This window comes from Myxine glutinosa, chromosome 8 (assembly GCF_964187855.1).
Source record: "Myxine glutinosa chromosome 8, kmMyxGlut1.1, whole genome shotgun sequence".
NCBI lineage: Eukaryota > Metazoa > Chordata > Myxini > Myxiniformes > Myxinidae > Myxine > Myxine glutinosa.
In genome coordinates, this window is record NC_136268.1 from 15730159 (window position 1) to 15753984 (window position 23826).

The following is a 23826-nucleotide window of genomic DNA, read 5'->3' on the forward strand; positions in this document are numbered from 1 at the left end:
CCCTGGAATTGAAAGGCAACATCTTGTATCGCAAGTGGGTGGAGGTTCCCTCTGATAGAACTTCCTGGCTGGTGATAGTCCCTGACAAATTCAAGAACGTCATATTGCAACAGGTGCATGGTACCCGCTCCGGCGGCCATTTGGGCAGGACAAAGACAATATCTCGGGTCCGCCGGAGGTTCTATTGGGTGAATATGGGGCGCGACATACAGGACTGGTGTCGGAGATGCGACGCCTGTTCTGCCAAAAAGGGACCAGCACGGAGGATGAGGGCCCCCCTTCAATTACATCAGGTGGGGGCCCCCCTTGAGCGGGTGGCTATGGATATTCTAGGACCGCTGCCCCGCACCCGCCAAGGTAATAAGTATATCCTCGTGGTAATGGACTATTTCACCAAGTGGCCGGAGGCCTACGCCCTCCCCAACCAAGAAGCAGGGGTGGTAGCGCAGGCCTTCGTGGAAGGATTTGTGTGCCGGCATGGGATTCCACAGGAGTTGCACACCGACCAGGGACGAAATTTTGAGAGCAAATTGCTAAAAGATGTGTGCAGTCTCCTGTCAATTCGGAAAACCAGGACAACGCCTTTAAGACCTCAATCTGACGGGATGGTGGAAAGGTTTAACCGAACTTTAATCCAACAACTGGCACTGTTCACCACCACCCGTCAGGATGACTGGGACGAACATCTCCCTTATTTGCTTATGGCCTACCGAACCAGCCAGCACGGGGCCACCGCATGCAGTCCAGCGTTGCTTATGTATGGGCGGGAGTTACGGGCTCCCGCCGACTTGCTATGCGGTCCCGTGCCAGACACAGTGGTTAACCCGCCGAGGGAGGGGTACGCACGTCACCTAGAGGAAGGCATGGAGCTAGTCCATGCCTTCGCCCGCCGCCAACTCCATCTGGCGGGGGAAAAGATGAAGCGCAGGTACGACGACCGGAGCCAGGGGAGTCAATACGGTCCGGGGATGAAGATTTGGTTCTTTAATCCCCGGAGGCGGAAGGGAAGGTGCCCAAAACTCACCTCCCCCTGGCAAGGCCCAGGAGTCGTCCTGTCGCAAATCTGTGACGTGGTCTTTAAGATCAAAATGGGGCCACGAGCCCTCCCTCGGATCGTCCACGCCGACCGGATAAGACCTTACACCGGCGAGCAGGCGCCCCCGTGGATTGCCTCGGCTTTAGATGCCGAGGCGGGACCCAGTACCTCTGAATAAGGGGGGCTTATTAGTGCCAGAGGACTGGGGGATTGAGGAGCGATAGGCCCGGTGGGTAAGGGTGGCATCCCTGCCACCTTTCCCATATGTGGGGGGCAAAGGAGCACTAGCTTATGGGGTGTATGGCAGTGAAAACTAGCCCGGGTGGGTTAGGTTATATTGTGTGTAGGGATCTAGCGAAGAGGACATTAGGTAACGTTAAGATTAGTTAGTGACTGATACCTGTAGTGGGGACGCAGGTAGATTAGTATGGATGATAATGACGAGGGAGCGCAATAGTTTAAAGGGACGACTGGGAAGCGCAAGTTTCAGAAGGGAGTAGTTAGCTGAGATGATGCCGTGTTTGTGAGAATTGAACAGGTGTGATTGCACAGGTGTGCAACTGGACAGGTGTGTGGAGCAGTGTATGAGTAGTGAGTGTGTGGATCAGCGCGAATGCGCTTGGGGAGAGAAGGGTGCAGGTGGCACCAGGTGTGAGAGCACAGGTGTGCAGGTACAGGTGTGTGGAGAGAGTTGGAGTGAGTGGTACGGAGTGGTGTGCATGGTGCGAAGGTGTGGATGGGGGAAGAGTGGACCCCTTTCACGAGTACCCGGGGCGGGTAGTGTAAGTGTTAGGTAGAGGGTGCAGGTAAATTGTGGTTGGATATTGGCATTTGTGGTGCGGTTGCAGAATGGTGTTGTGAATGGGTGCATTAGTGTTGTGGAAATGGCTGGGCGTGTAGCCTGTTAGTGTGTGTAGTTGGTTGGGCACTCCACCACTGTGAGGATGTCGGCCAGGTGAGGCCGCAGGTGGGCTCTGGGAGCCGGTAGTTGTGAGTGGGTGCCTGAGGATCCCGGGTGTGGATCGGGCAGCCCAGTGCCAGAGAGGGCACGGAGTGGGGAGAGAGCCAGAGGGCCTTCCCCTGGTAGTTAGGTTAGGGTAAGGAGCAGGTAAGCTCGGAGGCAACTGCAGTGGTGGAGGTGTGCAGGTGGGTAGACCCACTGGGAGAGGTACACGTCGCAGCCCAGAAATTGTACGAGGGCACCGGGAGATGAATCGGGGGAGTGAGACCCCAAATTGAAGAGCACCACAGGTTGGCCAATGGGAATTGGTTTTTAGAACCCATAGTGTAAGAGGGCCAATGGCTTGGCCGGAGAAAGACCCCGGGTAGTGTAAAGTTGTTAAAGTCATTTAGGAGATAGTTAGGATTGATGAACCTGTCGCACCATACGCAGCCACTTACCTGTGGTGATGATGATGACTCCACACCTGTGTTTTCTTTGTTTTGTTGCAGAAAATGAGATTGCTGTGAGGATTTGTGAGACGCATCACGACGTGGATGAGACATTGGGGTGATTCCATCTCTCCCTCCCTAGGAGGGACTGATGATGAATTGGTAATGGCAAATTTTGATGTTGAGTTGAAAATGGCAAATTTTGATGAGAGTTGAAAATGGCAAATTTGATTGGTTAGGAGGGAGAGAAGACGAATTTGGTTTATGGGAGGAACGGGGAAGACAGTAGGGATGTTTGTTGATTTGTAAAGTAGATGTTTATGGGTAGTGTTGTGTTGTGTGGATACAGTAAGGGGTAAGGGAGGGGCCATGTAGGTTACCTGGTGGGGGGGGGGGGGCGTACGATAGGAACGTACCTGTCTCACCTGGTTCCCATGTGCCCCCAGTGTGCATTACCTTATATTGCGTGCACTTTTGCGCCCTTACCACCTTACTCACTTGTTTCTTCTTTTGTCTCCCACCTCCGAGGATCTGGCTTTGGGGTAGAGAGAGAGGAGAGAGAGGTGCTGGCTGCGCAGTTGTGGGCCTGCACTTTCGCTGTTTGCTGCCGGGATCGATACACCATATGGACCGCAATGTTTGTGGCCACCCACAATGGACCGCAGTTCGTTTGCGGCCAAGCACCACCCGGGGATGGACCTATGGGTCAACGTGGCACCTATGCCATAAAGGTGAACCACTGTTAATTAACACCACTGAAGGCCACACGAAGAGCAAGAGACACCTGCAGGGTTAGGGGTTGTCGAATTTATTTTTATTCCAATGAACAATGGTGACTGCACCGATTGGTGGTGGGGTGGTGCTTTTGATGCTGGGACGGGGTGCTCTGCACGTTATTAAAGGCCGTTGGCCACAGAGCACTCGTGGGTTGGTGTATCGATGCTGGCAAGCGCGCTCTCTCTATGCATAACATCTGCATGTGTTCCTCCAAAAAAAAACAGGTCCTGGATCGTAGTGTAAATAGCAGCGTAGTCGTGTAAATAATGCTCCCTACCGGCTGTATGTGTAGTTTGCGAATTCTTTCCGGATTCGGTTATCCTGTGGGTGTGTTTCTGTGAGGAGAAGGGTGCAACGTCGCAGGGGGACATATTTACTCATTTGTGAATATCTGTAAAACTGTCGCACTCAGGGTAGAGTTAATAGTAGAGGGAACTACATTGCGTGCCACACTAAAGTAGGTAAAAATTTATCGGGTCGGGACGCCCCGAGGGTAGAGAAGGGTGCAATGTTGCGAATATGGAATTTGGCCTCCATATCCGCTTGTAAATATTCCCCTATTTTCTCCAATACTCCCCAACTTTCCCCAATCCCCCATTCCCTAGTCCCATTGCATGTAAATAACAATCAGTAGAGCCGACCTTCCCCTTATTCCCCCATTAAATGTCGTGCCCAGGTCCACCGCACCACACGTAGACAACTTTCGGACATCTTCCTAGCTATTCTTATTCTATGTCAGTTAAGGCCTCGTCTCCATTAATTATGACTCTTCGTTGCACCAGAATGTGATTATATGGCATCAGTAGTGAGTTTAGGACCTTTCCCATACCTCCTCCCATCTTCTTCCCCAAACAACAACTACAACAACAATTACAACTACATCTACGACTACAACAACAGAGGGGCGGGGAGTGTGCGTCCTCACACCGGCTCGGTTACCCGCCATGACCATGCGCTCCACGGCGTTACCCCGAAGGGGCTGGCTGTCAGCTCCTCGTCAGGGGCGGAGCCAGTAACCCCCCCACGCACCCAATGAGAAGCAACGTGCCGATTCCATCTGGGGCGGAGCTAACGAGCCGAGGGCGTGTCACTCCCCGCCGGATATACGCGGCCCCGCGCCGGATGTGACGTCAGATGCGCCTCAGCTTGGAGAGAGAAGCCACCGCCACCCCCAGCACGACGATACCTCCCCGCATCTTTGGACCGGACCGGACCGTACTGTACCCTGCCCCGAGCCCAGGAGGACCTGGAGCCATCGATACCCGCTTTCCTGTCATCAACCCCCGTGTGAGTCAGCCGTTGTCCCGTTTGTCTGTCGTCTGTCCGGGGTTAATATAAGAGTGTGTCTAAGTGCCTGTCTTTCTGTGATTATACCTCTAGCCCCTGTAATCTGACCTTTCCGTACGAATATAATCTCCTCCGGAGGTCTTGAGAATTGAAACATTGGTGTCGTATTGTGTTATTGTAATCCAGCCGGGTGTCTTCTTTTTCTTATTGAGCCAGCATCGCGCGACTAGTCAACGTTCGGGCACAATCGGGTAACTTGTGCAGACGTGGTCATACCATAAAACCGCTCGGTAAATAACATCCAAGCCACGTCTGTAACAATATAGTACGGGCATGCCCTAGTATTATAAATCCCACACAGGAATCACGACCCCAATGAGTACAGCACTTCACCATATAATTCCTATCTACAGGTGGCACCACCTTATCGAGTCCCTTAACCCCCAAACTCACGGCCCTTTCCCCAATGTCTCTGTACTCCTCCCAGGCGACGTCGATTCGCTCCAGCGATCGTGAAATCCATTTCCGATTCCAATCAGTGGCGGCGTAGACGATCGAACCAACCCGCAGGTCACGTTGTCCAATCCCCCGCACGATAGCGGTAGAATGGGAAACCTCCCAAAGATGATTTCTGGTACGTACACGGTTGCGGTTCAATCCGCGAGTCTCCTCAATAACCCTCCAAAAGCCACTGTCTTGTACAGCCGTCCCCGGCACCCCACCGGAGAATAACGCCCGGCCGACGCGACACAAAAACCTGGTCACTGCCGGTTGTGCGCGTGGCGAAGATGGCGGACGGCTTTCTCTCGCACCCGGGTTTGGAGGTAAGGATACTCGGCAACCTCAGTGAGGATACCCGACTACGCAGGCTCCGCAGCAATCCGGCGATCTCCTATCGCGCGGACTTCTTTTCAAGGAGGCAAAGTTCCCTTGTACTGTACGTTTGACTGCTCGGTACGGAGCTGCAATCAGAAACGTCTGCTTACGATCTTCCGCCGCTTCTTCTCCCTCCCCTCCTTATCTCTTCCGGGTCACGATCCGATTTCCGGCCACATTTTACCAGAGCGCTTTTAACCCTTTTAACCACAATAAGCATCATCTAGAATCAACCATGATAACAAGAACCACCATAATTAGGGCCGGTATCCGTAACACTGGTCACAGAATTCAACCACAAAGTATTTTTTTAGGTCAACATAGGCCAAAAGGTCAACATAGGCCAAATTTCTAAAATCCTCAATTTTTATCCGATTGACTGGAAATTTTAAGAGGATTTGCATATCTGGTCATTGGATTCAACCACCAAGTATTTTTAAGGTCAACATAGGCCAAAATGACAACATAGGCCAGATTTCTAAAATCCTCAATTTTCATCTGATTGACTTGAAATTTTAAGAGGATTTGCATATCTGGTCATGGAATTCAACCACCAAGTATTTTTTTTAGGTCAACATAGGCCAAAAGGTCAACATAGGCCAAATTTCTAAAATCCTCAATTTTCATCCGATTGGACATTTTAAGAGGATTTGCATACCAGGTCACTGAATTCAACCTCCAATTATTTTTGAGGTTGTCATAGGCCAACAACTTATTTTAGGGATTTTGCAAGTATCGTGCTATGCACGGCATATTTCTTGTTTGTTGTACACCGCTCCTTTCCTATGCCATCTCCAGTCGCCGAATGACGCACGCTGAAAGGGAGTACACATTTTCAATCCGGTTTTTGTTACTTGCAAAAGCCAAGATTTTTCAAGTATACTTATTGGTCGGTTGTGTTTGTTATTGTCTGTTTGTCTGTTTGTATTGAACCCTATTGATTTTGAGGTGAAAGGTCATCTAGAGGTCAAATTTCTAAAATCGCCATTTTTAATCCAATTGACTTGAAAATTGTGCAGCATTTGTATATTGCGTCACTAAATTGGAAAAACCAACTATTTTTGAGGTCAAAAGGTCAAAGGTCAACTGAAGGCAAATTTCCAAAATCATCAATTTTCATCTGAAAGAAACCGTCAATTTTCATCCGATTGACTTGGAAGGGTCCCCATCTTGTCTACCGCTCCCGATGTTATTTGTTTTATGTGTCTGTTTGTCTTTCTGTGTGATTAATGTTCGCTCTTTCACGAGCCTCGATCTTGTATACAAAAAAAAAAAAAAAAAAGAAAAAAAAAAAGGGTAACAGGTGGGTTGATGGGGGTGAGCGTGTGGGGTGGAATGTGGCAGGGGAACAGGTGCGTTGAGGGAAGTGAACGGGTGGGGTGGTAGAAGGCAGGGTAACAGGTGGGTTGAGGGAAGTGAATGGGTGGGGTGGTAGAAGGCAGGGTAACAGGTGGGTTGAGGGAGGTGAACGGGTGGGGTGGTAGGAGGCAGGGTAACAGGTGGGTTGAGGGAGGTGAACGGGTGGGGTGGTAGGAGGCAGGGTAACAGGTGGGTTGAGGGAGGTGAACGGGTGGGGTGGTAGGAGGCAGGGGAACAGGTGGGTTGAGGGAGGTGAACGGGTGGGGTGGTAGGAGGCAGGGGAACAGGTGGATTGAGGGAGGTGAAAGGGTGGGGTGGTAGGAGGCAGGGGAACAGGTGCGTTGAGGGAAGTGAACGGGTGGGGTGGTAGAAGGCAGGGTAACAGGTGGGTTGAGGGAGGTGAACGGGTGGGGTGGTAGGAGGCAGGGTAACAGGTGGGTTGAGGAAGGTGAACGGGTGGGGTGGTAGGAGGCAGGGTAACAGGTGGGTTGAGGGAGGTGAACGGGTGGGGTGGTAGGAGGCAGGGGAACAGGTGGGTTGAGGGAGGTGAACGGGTGGGGTGGTAGGAGGCAGGGGAACAGGTGGATTGAGGGAGGTGAAAGGGTGGGGTGGTAGGAGGCAGGGTAACAGGTGGGTTGAGGGAGGTGAGCGGGTGGGGTGGTAGGAGGCAGGGTAACAGGTGGGTTGAGGGAGGTGAACGGGTGGGGTGGTAGGAGGCAGGGTAAAAGGTGGGTTGAGGGAGGTGAGCGGGTGGGGTGGTAGGAGGCAGGGTAACAGGTGGGTTGAGGGAGGTGAACGGGTGGGGTGGTAGGAGGCAGGGTAAAAGGTGGGTTGAGGGAGGTGAACGGGTGGGGTGGTAGGACGCAGGGGAACAGGTGGGTTGAGGGAGGTGAACGGGTGGGGTGGAAGGAGGGAGGGTAACAGGTGGGTTGAGGGAGGTGAACGGGTGGGGTGGAAGGAGGCAGGGTAACAGGTGGGTTGAGGGAGGTGAACGGGTGGGGTGGAAGGAGGCAGGGGAACAGGTGGGTTGAGGGAGGTGAACGGGTGGGGTGGAAGGAGGCAGGGGAACAGGTGGGTTGAGGGAGGTGAACGGGTGGGGTGGAAGGAGGCAGGGTAACAGGTGGGTTGAGGGAGGTGAACGGGTGGGGTGGAAGGAGGCAGGGTAACAGGTGGGTTGAGGGAGGTGAACGGGTGGGGTGGAAGGAGGCAGGGTAACAGGTGGGTTGAGGGAGGTGAACGGGTGGGGTGGAAGGAGGGGGGGGTAACAGGTGGGTTGAGGGAGGTGAACGGGTGGGGTGGTAGGAGGCAGGGTAACAGGTGGGTTGAGGGAGGTGAACGGGTGGGGTGGAAGGAGGCAGGGTAACAGGTGGGTTGAGGGAGGTGAACGGGTGGGGTGGAAGGAGGCAGGGTAACAGGTGGGTTGAGGGAGGTGAACGGGTGGGGTGGAAGGAGGCAGGGTAACAGGTGGGTTGAGGGAGGTGAACGGGTGGGGTGGAAGGAGGCATACAAGAGATCGGGAACAGTATTTAATGAGGTCACTTTAAATAATAAGAAAGTTGTTTTTAAATCTGAACTTCAGTTTAAGGGTTATTGATTGCACTGAAGAGGAGGAATTGCATTTCGGGACAGAGCAGCACAACATCCTTTTCATTTTCTTTTCCCGTTTTATTCCCTCCACATCGCTTAAAATCTCAACCGGATATTGTTTCCACTGTTTTCTCTCCTGAAGACTCCTGTGGTCCTGAGCTCCTGAAAATCTCCTGAGCAAGCAGAGCATGATTGTGCATTACAATTTATTACGAAGGCAAAAGGGCATAATATGCAAATGCTGCAATTTGAGATTGTCCAATCAGAAGCGATTGCTGTTTTTCGTTTTTTGTTACCACGAAAGATGAAGATGAGGAGAATTGTGACAAAGAGAACAATTATTAAAAACACTAACTTTATGGTAAAAAGCTGCTCCAGTCAACACCATAGACACTTCATTGGTCCACTCTGACTCGTACTTCCACTTTCCAGTCTCATGATCCCACAGGTGCAGCCTACCTGGGTAGCCAACCAAGCGATCGGGGAACTCGCGCCACACCTGGAAATGAACACACAAACAAACTGCAACAAGGAACTCCTTAACAGCCGAGTTAACTGCAACGTCATATTAAAATACACATATTTTCTGTTTAATTAAAATCACAATTTGACTGCAAAAGATGCAAAATTGTAATAATGAATTTGTCAAGCCGTCTCACTCCAGGTACGAGTCTGCACTCAAACCACGTGACTCCTGTGCACGTGAAGACCACGTGATGTGCAACACAAATACAAAAATCTTCCCGAGTGGGCCGACGGTAGTGGGGCTGTATTGGGTTTCAGTGCGATCGTTTGGTAAATAAGGGACGAGCAGGGATCCAAAGTTTGGGGGTTAACCTCCCCGGGAGCCCCCACGATCCAAAATGAAAAAGTGTAGGACTGAGCAATCCTGGGGATCATGGAGGAGTATGGCTACACCGGGTTACAGAGCAACCATTTGGTAAATAAGGGATAAATAGGGATCAGAAGTGTCAGGGGGTAACCCTCCCCCTTCCCCACCCCTCTACCGCTCCACCCTCCCCCCTCCCCCGGGAGCCCCCACGATCCAAAATGAAAAAGTGTAGGACTGAGCAATCCTGGGGATCATGGAGGAGTATGGCTACACCGGGTTACAGAGCAACCATTTGGTAAATAAGGGATAAATAGGGATCAGAAGTGTCAGGGGGTAACCCTCCCCCTTCCCCACCCCTCTACCGCTCCACCCTCCCCCCCTCCCCCGGGAGCCCCCACGATCCAAAATGAAAAAGTGTAGGACTGAGCAATCCTGGGGATCATGGAGTAGTATGGCTACACCGGGTTACAGAGCAACCATTTGGTAAATAAGGGATAAATAGGGATCAGAAGTGTCAGGGGGTAACCCTCCCCCTTCCCCACCCCTCTATCCCTACACCATCCATCCCCCCGACTAAGACCCCCCACCCCGGGAGCCACCACGATCCGAAATTGAAACCATCCATCCGTCTGTTAACTTATATTCATTCATGTGTCAGGTTTCAAAAATAGCAAAAAGTTGCAAAAGTTGCAAAAATAGCAAAAAGATAATGGATGGACACAGACGGACAGACATCCAGACATCCAGACGGACAGACATCCAGACATCCAGACATCCAGACATCACGACCTGTTTTATAAGTTCATCTCTTGGAGAATTGAGATGAGATGACCGAAAAAAATGACATCATTCACATCCTCATTTCAATTGATCCATGTCCATGGATTTATCATCCATCATCAACGAGGCGATTATCAGTATCATCGTTTATCAGATAATTATCAGAATGGTTTAAAGAGTACATTATTAATTAATTAATGCGCAACAATATACAGTTGTAAAAATCTCTAATTCGTCATTGAGACCAATCAGCCATGGAGTTCCTCAAGGATCTATACTTGGGCCTCTTCTTTTCTTATTACACGTTAATAGTCTACATACTTTTACTTCTTTATTAACTTTTTTCTTTTTGCTGATTGTTGTTGTTGTTGTTGTTGTTTCTGATGATACAACTTTCATCTATTCCAATCCTTTTCATGACTCTTTTATCAACACTCTCAATAATGAGTTGATTAAGGATTCGTTCTGCTTTAAATCAAACAAACTCTCTATAAATCCCAATAAAACCAGGTGTATGTTTTTATGGAAATCAACCAAACCTCTGTTAAACAAACCAAAATGTACAAACAAATGAACAAACTTCTTCCACGAGTTCTTTCATCTCACTTTACAATTATTGTCCATGATATCCACTCTCATTTCACCAGAGATCACAACATAACTTATTCCCACCTTTTACCCGAACATCTTACTCCATGAATTCTCGGCGTTATTTTGTGCCACGTGTTTGGAATAGAATTGATGGCGCACTGAAGGCCGCAGTCGTCTGTGGGCCGGTTTAAGTCTTCCGATAAACAAAATTTGATCTCGTATTATTCTTAGTTTCCTTTCTTTATTTGTGAGGTCAAACACGTTTCATTTCTTATTCGCCTTTGCAACTCTTGCCTTATTGTACACCGCTCCTTTCCCATGCCATCTCCAGGCATTGCAAATCGTCATTGCCGGGCACCGAAGGGGGCTCGGCAGTGACGCGCGCTGAAAGGGAGTACTCAGTTTTCACTCTGGTTTCTTGCTTTCTCGTTTGTTTGTTTTCTTTCTTGGTTGTCCGGGCGATATCTCAGCCATCCTTTGAGCTAGGAAGCTGAAATTTCGGCACAATAGTGAGCAAGTCCTTTGTCAAAAACTGTATTTTTTTTTGATTAATCAATAAATTGAGGAGTTATTTAATTATTAGCGATTAATTAAGTACTTATTTAATTAATCAAATTTCCTTTCTCTTCTGACCATTAACTCAGGCACCTTTTGAGTTAGGAAGCTGATATTTGGACATGCCAATGACCAGGTGATTTGGCTGCAAAGGATATTTTTGATTTATTAATTAATCAATTAATCGATTAATTATTTAATTATTCGATTAATGACAAAAAACAATTTTTTTTTTAAGTTACAGATTCTGATGAAATAGTGGTAGTTTATGTGTTCTCTGACCAAATTGATTAATAATTTAATTTTTTTATGATTATTATTTATTTATTTTCATTATTAATCATTTATTTATTTTCTTTCTCATTTGGCCAATATCTCAGGCACCTTTTGAGCTGGGAAGCTAATATTTGGACATGAGTGACCAAGTGATGTGGCTATCAAGGATATTTTTGATTTATTGATTAATCATTTAATCTATTAATTATTTATTGATTAATCGATTAATTATTTATTGAGTAATCAATTAATTATTTAATTTTTTATAAATGACTTATTTAATTAAATTTCTAAAAGATACATCTTCGGATGAAGCACGAGTGGTTTAGTTATGCGATTAGCCAATTGATTATGAAAATATTTTGTGATAATCTTTTATTGATTTTAATTATACAATTAATCAATCAATTAGTGTACACCTCTCCCTCCCAATGCAGCCTCAATGAGCTGCACTGCGGTATTGCCGGGCGCCGGAGGCGTCCCGGCAATGCCGCGCTGTAGGATATTTAATTATTTGGCATGGGGGCGGTGTACTTTGAATGTATGTGTACTTGTTGTACACCGCTCCTTTCCTATGCCATCTCCAGGCATTGCAAATCGTCATTGCTGGGCACCAAAGGGGGCTCGGCAGTGACGCACGCTGAAAGAGAGTACTCAGTTTTCACTCTGGTTTCTTGTTTGTTTGTTGTACACCGCTCCTTTCCTATGCCATCTCCAGGCATTGCAAATCGTCATTGCCGGGCACCAAAGGGGGCTCGGCAGTGACGCACGCTGAAAGAGAGTACTCAGTTTTCACTCTGGTTTCTTGTTTTCTTTCTTGGTTGTCCGGACGATATCTCAGCCATCCTTTGAGCTAGGAAGCTGAAATTTCGGCACAGTAGTGAGCAAGTCCTTTGTCAAATACGGTATTTTTTGTTTTTTGAATAATCAATTAATTGAGGAGTTATTTAATTATTAGCGTTTAATTAAGTACTTATTTAATTAATTAAATTTCATTTATCTTCTGACCATTATTAACTCAGGCACCTTTTGAGTTAGGAAGCTGATATTTGGACATGCCAATGACCAGGTGATTTGGCTGCAAAGGATATTTTTGATTTATTAATTAATCAATTAATCGATTAATTATTTAATTATTCGATTAATGACAAAAAAATTTTTTTTTTTTAAGTTACAGATTCTGATGAAATAGTGGTAGTTTATGTGTTCTCTGACCAAATTGATTAATAATTTAATTTTTTTATGATTATTATTTATTTATTTTCATTATTAATCATTTATTTATTTTCTTTCTCATTTGGCCAATATCTCAGGCACCTTTTGAGCTGGGAAGCTAATATTTGGACATGAGTGACCAAGTGATGTGGCTATCAAGGATATTTTTGATTTATTGATTAATCATTTCATCTATTAAGTATTTATTGATTAATCGATTAATTATTTATTGAGTAATCAATTAATTATTTAATTTTTTATAAATGACTTATTTAATTAAATTTCTAAAAGATACATCTTCGGATGAAGCACTACTGGTTTAGTTATGCGATTAGCCAATTGATTATGAAAATATTTTGTGATAATCTTTTATTGATTTTAATTATACAATTAATCAATCAATTAGTGTACACCTCTCCCTCCCAATGCAGCCTCAATGAGCTGCACTGCGGTATTGCCGGGCGCCGGAGGCGCCCCGGCAATGCCGCGCTGCAGCATATTTAATTATTTGGCATGGGGCGGTGTACTTTGAATGTATGTGTACTTGTTTTCTTTCTTGTTTGTTTGTCCGGGCGATATCTCAGCCATCCTTTGAGCTAGGAAGCTGAAATTTCGGCACAATAGTGAGCAAGTCCTTTGTCAAAAACGGTATTTTTTTTTTTGATTAATCAATAAATTGAGGAGTTATTTAATTATTAGCGATTAATTAAGTACTTATTTAATTAATCAAATTTCCTTTCTCTTCTGACCATTAACTCAGGCACCTTTTGAGTTAGGAAGCTGACATTTGGACATGCCAATGACCAGGTGATTTGGCTACAAAGGATATTTTTGATTTATTAATTAATCAATTAATCGATTAATTTATTTAGTTATTCGATTAATGACCAAAAAAAATTTTAAGTTACAGATTCTGATGAAATAGTGGTAGTTTATGTGTTCTTTGACCAAATTGATTAATAATTTAATTTTTTTATGATTATTATTTATTTATTTTCATTATTAATCATTTATTTATTTTCTTTCTCATTTGGCCAATATCTCAGGCACCTTTTGAGCTGGGAAGCTAATATTTGGACATGAGTGACCAAGTGATGTGGCTATCAAGGATATTTTTGATTTATTGATTCATCATTTCATCTATTAATTATTTATTGATTAATCGATTAATTATTTATTGAGTAATCAATTAATTATTTATTTTTTATAAATGACTTATTTAATTAAATTTCTAAAAGATACATCTTCGGATGAAGCACTAGTGGTTTAGTTATGCGATTGGCCAATCGATTATGAAAATATTTTGTGATAATCTTTTATTGATTTTAATTATACAATTAATCAATCAATTAGTGTACACCTCTCCCTCCCAATGGAGCCTCAATGAGCTGCACTGCGGTATTGCCGGGCGCCGTAGGCGCCCCGGCAATGCTGCGCTGCAGCATATTTAATTATTTGGCATGGGGCGGTGTACTTTGAATGTATGTGTACTTGTTTGTTTTCTTTCTTGGTTGTCCGGGTGATATCTCAGCCATCCTTTGAGCTAGGAAGCTGAAATTTCGGCACAGTAGTGAGCAATTCCTTTGTCAAAAACGGTATTTTTTTTTTTTGATTAATCAATAAATTGAGGAGTTATTTAATTATTAGCGATTAATTAAGTACTTATTTAATTAATCAAATTTCCTTTCTCTTCTGACCATTAACTCAGGCACCTTTTGAGTTAGGAAGCTGATATTTGGACATGCCAATGACCAGGTGATTTGGCTGCAAAGGATATTTTTGATTTATTAATTAATCAATTAATCGATTAATTATTTAATTATTCGATTAATGACAAAAAAAATTTTTTTTTTTTACTTACAGATTCTGATGAAATAGTGGTAGTTTATGTGTTCTCTGACCAAATTGATTAATAATTTAATTTTTTTATGATTATTATTTATTTATTTTCATTATTAATCATTTATTTATTTTCTTTCTCATTTGGCCAATATCTCAGGCACCTTTTGAGCTGGGAAGCTAATATTTGGACATGAGTGACCAAGTGATGTGGCTATCAAGGATATTTTTGATTTATTGATTAATCATTTAATCTATTAATTATTTATTGATTAATCGATTAATTATTTATTGAGTAATCAATTAATTATTTAATTTTTTATAAATGACTTATTTAATTAAATTTCTAAAAGATACATCTTCGGATGAAGCACGAGTGGTTTAGTTATGCGATTAGCCAATTGATTATGAAAATATTTTGTGATAATCTTTTATTGATTTTAATTATACAATTAATCAATCAATTAGTGTACACCTCTCCCTCCCAATGCAGCCTCAATGAGCTGCACTGCGGTATTGCCGGGCGCCGGAGGCGTCCCGGCAATGCCGCGCTGTAGGATATTTAATTATTTGGCATGGGGGCGGTGTACTTTGAATGTATGTGTACTTGTTGTACACCGCTCCTTTCCTATGCCATCTCCAGGCATTGCAAATCGTCATTGCCGGGCACCAAAGGGGGCTCGGCAGTGACGCACGCTGAAAGAGAGTACTCAGTTTTCACTCTGGTTTCTTGCTTTCTTGTTTGTTGTACACCGCTCCTTTCCTATGCCATCTCCAGGCATTGCAAATCGTCATTGCCGGGCACCAAAGGGGGCTCGGCAGTGACGCACGCTGAAAGAGAGTACTCAGTTTTCACTCTGGTTTCTTGCTTTCTTTCTTGTTGTACACCGCTCCTTTCCTATGCCATCTCCAGGCATTGCAAATCGTCATTGCCGGGCACCAAAGGGGGCTCGGCAGTGACGCACGCTGAAAGAGAGTACTCAGTTTTCACTCTGGTTTCTTGTTTGTTTGTTTTCTTTCTTGTTATCTTGCCAAAACGAAGTTTTTGCAAGATGTATCAGTCAGCTTGTATGTTTGTTTGTTTGTTTTTTTGTTATCTTGCCAAAACGAAGTTTTTGCAAGATGTATTAGTCAGCTTGTATGTTTGTTTGTTTTTTTGTTTGTGGTTAATCATTTTTTTTTCACGTTTAGATCACTCTGTAGACCACAGTTATTATTGGAAACTCCTGTAACTTCGCATATCAGAGTCCTATAGAGATACCCTTCAGCACACAAAATTTTGAAGGTCAAGGTCAAAGGTCAAGGTCACTTTGTGGTCAATCATGGAGGTCGACGAAACACTAATTTTTTGAGTAACTTTGATCGGATCGTCTCCAAACTTCATGGGAATCTAGTATATGGTCCGGCGCTCAGCTGATTAGTTTTTGGTGGCGATCGGCCTTGACCTTCATGGTTAGCGCTGGAGGTCGAAAATTATTGACCCCAAGGTCAAATTTTGAAATCGTAGGTACCATATCGAGTAATACCTCATATGAATGCCCTTGATGAGTGCTTCCCAGATCTGTAAACAGTTTGACGCTATGACGTCATTTGATGACGTCATGACGAAAAAACGGAATTTTCACATTTTGGCAAGATACGGTTCACCCTGTGGGTGACATATTTTCATTTTTTTATCTTGCCAAAACGAAGTTTTTGCAAGATGTATTAGTCAGCTTGTATGTTTGTTTTTTTGTTTGTTTTTTTGTTTGTGGTTAATCATTTTTTTTCACGTTTAGATCACTCTGTAGACCACAGTTATTATTGGAAACTCCTGTAACTTCGCATATCAGAGTCCTATAGAGATACCCTTCAGCACACAAAATTTTGAAGGTCAAGGTCAAAGGTCAAGGTCACTTTGTGGTCAATCATGGAGGTCGACGAAACCCTTATTTTTTGAGTAACTTTGATCGGATCGTCTCCAAACTTCATGGGAATCTAGTATATGGTCCGGCGCTCAGCTGATTAGTTTTTGGTGGCGATCGGCCTTGACCTTCATGGTTAGCGCTGGAGGTCGAAAATTATTGACCCCAAGGTCAAATGTTGAAACCCTTATTTTTTGAGTAACTTTGATCGGATCGTCTCCAAACTTCATGGGAATCTAGTATATGGTCCGGCGCTCAGCTGATTAATTTTTGGTGGCGATCGGCCTTGACCTTCATGGTTAGCGCTGGAGGTCGAAAATTATTGACCCCAAGGTCAAATGTTGAAATCGTAGGTACCATATCTTCGCATATCTTCGCATGTAACTTCGCATATCAGAGTCCTACAGAGATACCCTTCAGCACACAAAATTTTGAAGGTCAAGGTCAAAGGTCAAGGTCACTTTGTGGTCAATCATGGAGGTCGACGAAACCCTTATTTTTTGAGTAACTTTGATCGGATCGTCTCCAAACTTCATGGGAATCTAGTATATGGTCCGGCGCTCAGCTGATTAGTTTTTGGTGGCGATCGGCCTTGACCTTCATGGTTAGCGCTGGAGGTCGAAAATTATTGACCCCAAGGTCAAATGTTGAAATCCTTATTTTTTGAGTAACTTTGATCGGATCGTCTCCAAACTTCATGGGAATCTAGTATATGGTCCGGCGCTCAGCTGATTATTTTTTGGTGGCGATCGGCCTTGACCTTCATGGTTAGCGCTGGAGGTCGAAAATTATTGACCCCAAGGTCAAATTTTGAAATCGTAGGTACCATATCGAGTAATACCTCATATGAATGCCCTTGATGAGTGCTTCCCAGATCTGTAAACAGTTTGACGCTATGACGTCATTTGATGACGTCATGACGAAAAAACGGAATTTTCATGAAAAAATTATTTCCTCAGTTCTCATCAAAATCTTTCAATATTTCATGTGCGTTGGTCATGAAGACATACTATTCCCCATACGAAATTATTAAGGTCAAGGTCAAAGGTCAAGGTCACTTTGCGCTTCTAGTGGATAGCAGTTCTGTTCACCTCACTGTGACCTGAAGCAAGTCACTCATGTTCACATTTTGGCAAGATACGGTTCACCCTGTGGGTGACATATGTTCATTGTTTTTTTGTTTGTGGTTAATCATTTTTTTTTCACGTTTAGATCACTCTGTAGACCACAGTTATTATTGGAAACGCCTGTAACTTCGCATATCAGAGTCCTATAGAGATACCCTTCAGCACACAAAATTTTGAAGGTCAAGGTCAAAGGTCAAGGTCACTTTGCGGTCAATCATGGAGGTCAACGAAACCCTTATTTTTTGAGTAACTTTGATCGGATCGTCTCCAAACTTCATGGGAATCTAGTATATGGTCCGGCGCTCAGCTGATTAGTTTTTGGTGGCGATCGGCCTTGACCTTCATGGTTAGCGCTGGAGGTCGAAAATTATTGACCCCAAGGTCAAATTACGAAACCCTTATTTTTTGAGTAACTTTGATCTTATGATCTCCAAACTTGGTGGGTATATAGGGTGTGGTATGGCGCTCAGTTGATTAGTTTTTGGTGTCGATTGGCCTTGACCTTCAAGGTCATTTTGAAGGTCATTCAATTTTGACCAAAAGGTAAAATTTTCAAGTTTCAGTTACCATATCGAGTAGTACCTCAAATTGAAGCCCTTGTTGAGTGCTTTCCAAACATATAACTAGTTTGACAATCTGACGTCATTTGACGGCGTTATGACGAAAAAACTGCACTTTTCATGTATATTGTATTGCTTTAGTGCGCATTGTTTAGGTCACTCTGTAGAGCACAGTTCCCTTTGGAAACTCTTGTAAGTTCGCATATCAGAGTCTTTTAGAGATACCCTTTAGCACACAAAATTATGAAGGTCAAGGTCAAAGGTCAAGGTCACTTTGCGGCCAATCATGGAGGTCAACGAAACCCTTATTTTTTGAGTAACTTTGATCTTATGATCTCCAAACTTGGTGGGTATATAGGGTGTGGTATGGCGCTCAGCTGATTAGTTTTTGGTGTCGATCGGCCTTGACCTTCAAGGTCATTTTGAAGGTCATTCAATTTTGACCAAAAGGTAAAATTTTCAAGTTTCAGTTACCATATCGAGTAGTACCTCAAATTGAAGCCCTTGTTGAGTGCTTTCCAAACATATAACTAGTTTGACAATGTGACGTCATTTGACGGCGTTATGACGAAAAAACTGCACTTTTCATGTATATTGTATTGCTTTAGTTCGCATTGTTTAGGTCACTCTGTAGAGCACAGTTCCCTTTGGAAACTCTTGTAAGTTCGCATATCAGAGTCTTTTAGAGATACCCTTCAGCACACAAAATTATGAAGGTCAAGGTCAAAGGTCAAGGTCACTTTGCGGCCAATCATGGAGGTCGACGAAACACTAATTTTTTGAGTAACTTTGATCGGATCGTCTCCAAACTTCATGGGAATCTAGTATATGGTCCGGCGCTCAGCTGATTAGTTTTTGGTGGCGATCGGCCTTGACCTTCATGGTTAGCGCTGGAGGTCGAAAATTATTGACCCCAAGGTCAAATTTTGAAATCGTAGGTACCATATCGAGTAATACCTCATATGAATGCCCTTGATGAGTGCTTCCCAGATCTGTAAACAGTTTGACGCTATGACGTCATTTGATGACGTCATGACGAAAAAACGGAATTTTCACATTTTGGCAAGATACGGTTCACCCTGTGGGTGACATATGTTCTTTGTTTTGTTTGTGGTTAATCATTTTTTTTCACGTTTAGATCACTCTGTAGACCACAGTTATTATTGGAAACTCCTGTAACTTCGCATATCAGAGTCCTATAGAGATACCCTTCAGCACACAAAATTTTGAAGGTCAAGGTCAAAGGTCAAGGTCACTTTGTGGTCAATCATGGAGGTCAACGAAACCCTTATTTTTTGAGTAACTTTGATCGGATCGTCTCCAAACTTCATGGGAATCTAGTATATGGTCCGGCGCTCAGCTGATTAGTTTTTGGTGGCGATCGGCCTTGACCTTCATGGTTAGCGCTGGAGGTCGAAAATTATTGACCCCAAGGTCAAATTTTGAATCACTAATTTTTTGAGTAACTTTGATCGGATCGTCTCCAAACTTCATGGGAATCTAGTATATGGTCCGGCGCTCAGCTGATTAGTTTTTGGTGGCGATCGGCCTTGACCTTCATTTGTTTTTTTGTTTGTGGTTAATCATTTTTTTTTCACGTTTAGATCACTCTGTAGACCACAGTTATTATTGGAAACTCCTGTAACTTCGCATATCAGAGTCCTATAGAGATACCGTTCAGCACACAAAATTTTGAAGGTCAAGGTCAAAGGTCAAGGTCACTTTGCGGTCAATCATGGAGGTCAACGAAACCCTTATTTTTTGAGTAACTTTGATCGGATCGTCTCCAAACTTCATGGGAATCTAGTATATGGTCCGGCGCTCAGCTGATTAGTTTTTGGTGGCGATCGGCCTTGACCTTCATGGTTAGCGCTGGAGGTCGAAAATTATTGACCCCAAGGTCAAATTTTGAAATCGTAGGTACCATATCGAGTAATACCTCATATGAATGCCCTTGATGAGTGCTTCCCAGATCTGTAAACAGTTTGACGCTATGACGTCATTTGATGACGTCATGACGAAAAAACGGAATTTTCACATTTTGGCAAGATAAGGTTCACCCTGTGGGTGACATATGTTTATTTGTTTGTCCGGGCGATATCTCAGCCATCCTTTGAGCTAGGAAGCTGAAATTTCGGCACAATAGTGAGCAAGTCCTTTGTCAAAAACGGTATTTTTTTTTTTGATTAATCAATAAATTGAGGAGTTATTTAATTATTAGCGATTAATTAAGTACTTATTTAATTAATCAAATTTCCTTTCTCTTCTGACCATTAACTCAGGCACCTTTTGAGTTAGGAAGCTGACATTTGGACATGCCAATGACCAGGTGATTTGGCTACAAAGGATATTTTTGATTTATTAATTAATCAATTAATCGATTAATTATTTAGTTATTCGATTAATGACCAAAAATTTTTTTTGTTTAAAGTTACAGATTCTGATGAAATAATGGTAGTTTATGTGTTCTTTGACCAAATTGATTAATAATTTAATTTTTTTATGATTATTATTTATTTATTTTCATTATTAATCATTTATTTATTTTCTTTCTCATTTGGCCAATATCTCAGGCACCTTTTGAGCTGGGAAGCTAATATTTGGACATGAGTGACCAAGTGATGTGGCTATCAAGGATATTTTTGATTTATTGATTCATCATTTCATCTATTAATTATTTATTGATTAATCGATTAATTATTTATTGAGTAATCAATTAATTATTTAATTTTTTATAAATGACTTATTTAATTAAATTTCTAAAAGATACATCTTCGGATGAAGCACTAGTGGTTTAGTTATGCGATTGGCCAATCGATTATGAAAATATTTTGTGATAATCTTTTATTGATTTTAATTATACAATTAATCAATCAATTAGTGTACACCTCTCCCTCCCAATGGAGCCTCAATGAACTGCACTGCGGTATTGCCGGGCACCGGAGGCGCCCCGGCAATGCTGCGCTGCAGCATATTTAATTATTTGGCATGGGGCGGTGTACTTTGAATGTATGTGTACTTGTTTGTTTTCTTTCTTGGTTGTCCGGGTGATATCTCAGCCATCCTTTGAGCTAGGAAGCTGAAATTTCGGCACAGTAGTGAGCAATTCCTTTGTCAAAAACGGTATTTTTTTTTTTTGATTAATCAATAAATTGAGGAGTTATTTAATTATTAGCGATTAATTAAGTACTTATTTAATTAATCAAATTTCCTTTCTCTTCTGACCATTAACTCAGGCACCTTTTGAGTTAGGAAGCTGATATTTGGACATGCCAATGACCAGGTGATTTGGCTGCAAAGGATATTTTTGATTTATTAATTAATCAATTAATCGATTAATTATTTAATTATTTCATTAATGACATAAAAATTCTTTTTTTTTTAAGTTACAGATTCTGATGAAATAGTGGTAGTTTATGTGTTCTCTGACCAAATTGATTAATAATTTAATTTTTTTATGACTATTATTTATTTATTTTCATTATTAATCATTTATTTATTTTCTTTCTCATTTGGCCAATATCTCAGGCACCTTTTGAGCTGGGAAGCTAATATTTGGACATGAGTGACCAAGTGATGTGGCTATCAAGGATATTTTTGATTTATTGATTAATCATTTCATCTATTAATTATTTATTGATTAATCGCTGAATTATTTATTGAGTAATCAATTAATTATTTAATTTTTTATAAATGACTTATTTAATTAAATTTCTAAAATATACATCTTCGGATGAAGCACTGGTGGTTTAGTTATGCGATTAGCCAATTGATTATGAAAATATTTTGTGATAATCTTTTATTGATTTTAATTATACAATTAATCAATCAATGAGTGTACACCTCTCCCTCCCAATGCAGCCTCAATGAGCTGCATTGCGGTATTGCCGGGCGCCGGAGGCGCCCCGGCAATGCCGCGCTGCAGCATATTTAATTATTTGGCATGGGGCGGTGTACTTTGAATGTATGTGTACTTGTTTGTTTTCTTGTTTGTTTTCTTGTTTTCTTTCTTTCTTGTTTGTTTGTTTGTTTCTTGGTTGTCCAGGCGATATCTCAGCCATCCTTTGAGCTAGGAAGCTGAAATTTCGGCACAATAGTGAGCAAGTCCTTTGTCAAAAACGTTATTTTTTGTTTTTTGATTAATCAATAAATTGAGGAGTTATTTAATTATTAGCGATTAATTAAGTACTTATTTAATTAATCAAATTTCCTTTCTCTTCTGACCATTAACTCAGGCACCTTTTGAGTTAGGAAGCTGATATTTGGACATGCCAATGACCAGGTGATTTGGCTGTAAAGGATATTTTTGATTTATTAATTAATCAATTAATCGATTAATTATTTAATTCTTCGATTAATGACAAAAAAATGTTTTTTTTTAAAGTTACAGATTCTGATGAAATAGTGGTAGTTTATGTGTTCTCTGACCAAATTGATTAATAATTTAATTTTTTTATGATTATTATTTATTTATTTTCATTATTAATCATTTTTTTATTTTCTTTCTCATTTGGCCAATATCTCAGGCACCTTTTGAGCTGGGAAGCTAATATTTCGACATGAGTGACCAAGTGATGTGGCTATCAAGGATATTTTTGATTTATTGATTAATCATTTCATCTATTAATTATTTATTGATTAATCGATTAATTATTTATTGAGTAATCAATTAGTTATTTAATTTTTTATAAATGACTTATTTAATTAAATTTCTAAAAGATACATCTTCGGATGAAGCACTAGTGGTTTAGTTATGCGATTAGCCAATTGATTATGAAAATATTTTGTGATAATCTTTTATGGATTTTAATTATACAATGAATCAATCAATTAGTGTACACCTCTCCCTCCCAACGCAGCCTCAATGAGCTGCACTGCGGTATTGCCGGGCGCCGGAGGCGTCCCGGCAATGCCGCGCTGTAGGATATTTAATTATTTGGCATGGGGGCGGTGTACTTTGAATGTATTTGTACTTGTTTTCTTTCTCATTTGGCCAATATCTCAGGCACCTTTTGAGCTGGAAAGCTAATATTTGGACATGAGTGACCAAGTGATGTGGCTATCAAGGATATTTTTGATTTATTGATTAATCATTTCATCTATTAATTATTTATTGATTAATCGATTAATTAAGGGAGGTCTCGTCTCTTCAAAGCTGTCCATGCACGCTCGCTTTCGAAGTTAAGTAACTTTTCTCAATTGTGTTTTTGTCGAAACTGGTCTTGTATGTACCTATTGGGGTGTCTTGAATAGTATTCTTGGCATTGGTTTTTCATACCTGTGGCTGTGTACAGAATCGTCGGTCTCTCTTATCGCGTATTCTGAGGCCTAAGTGTAGTACTAGGCTACTGTGTCCAACCTTGGCTTGAGGCTTCGTTTTTGTCTCAGCGGTTCTCTGATCGCGCTGCAATTATTTTCCGGTCTCTGTTTTTCACGGTCTTTTCATCCCATACTTCCTTGTTTTAAAATCTAAAAAAAAAAAAAAAAACCCCAAAAATATTTCCTTCTGTTCTTATTCGTTTATTCGTTCTTATTTGTTCGTTCGTTCGTTTTTCGACCACGTTGTTTCGTTTGTGATCACGTTGTTAAAAAATGTCTCATCTGACCCCTGAAGACCTGTATTCTGTCATATTCTATAACACCTTTTTCTTCTTCTTCTATAAAAGGATGCTTTCGACTTGCTCACCAAATCCATTCATTCCAAATAAAATTTCCATCTCTTATAGTGCATCTTTCATTCATTCCCTAAACTCTCCAGCACTCCATCCTCCCTCCAGCGTCCTCAAACGTATTTTTGACTCGAATGTCTCAAGAAACTCATTTTGCAATAAAT

General features: G+C 42.4%; 1 protein-coding gene across 4 annotated transcripts in view; it reads right to left on the reverse strand.

The window, feature by feature from the left end:
• Positions 1-23826, reverse strand: part of EXT2 (exostosin glycosyltransferase 2) — a 300617-nt gene that overhangs the window by 76422 nt on the left and 200369 nt on the right. For all 4 annotated transcript variants that reach the window (XM_068123895.2, XM_068123894.2, XM_068123892.2 and 1 more), the window contains one exon: positions 8670-8813. In XM_068123895.2, coding sequence (XP_067979996.1) covers positions 8670-8813 — 144 coding nt within the window. The remainder of the gene's footprint in view (positions 1-8669; positions 8814-23826) is intronic.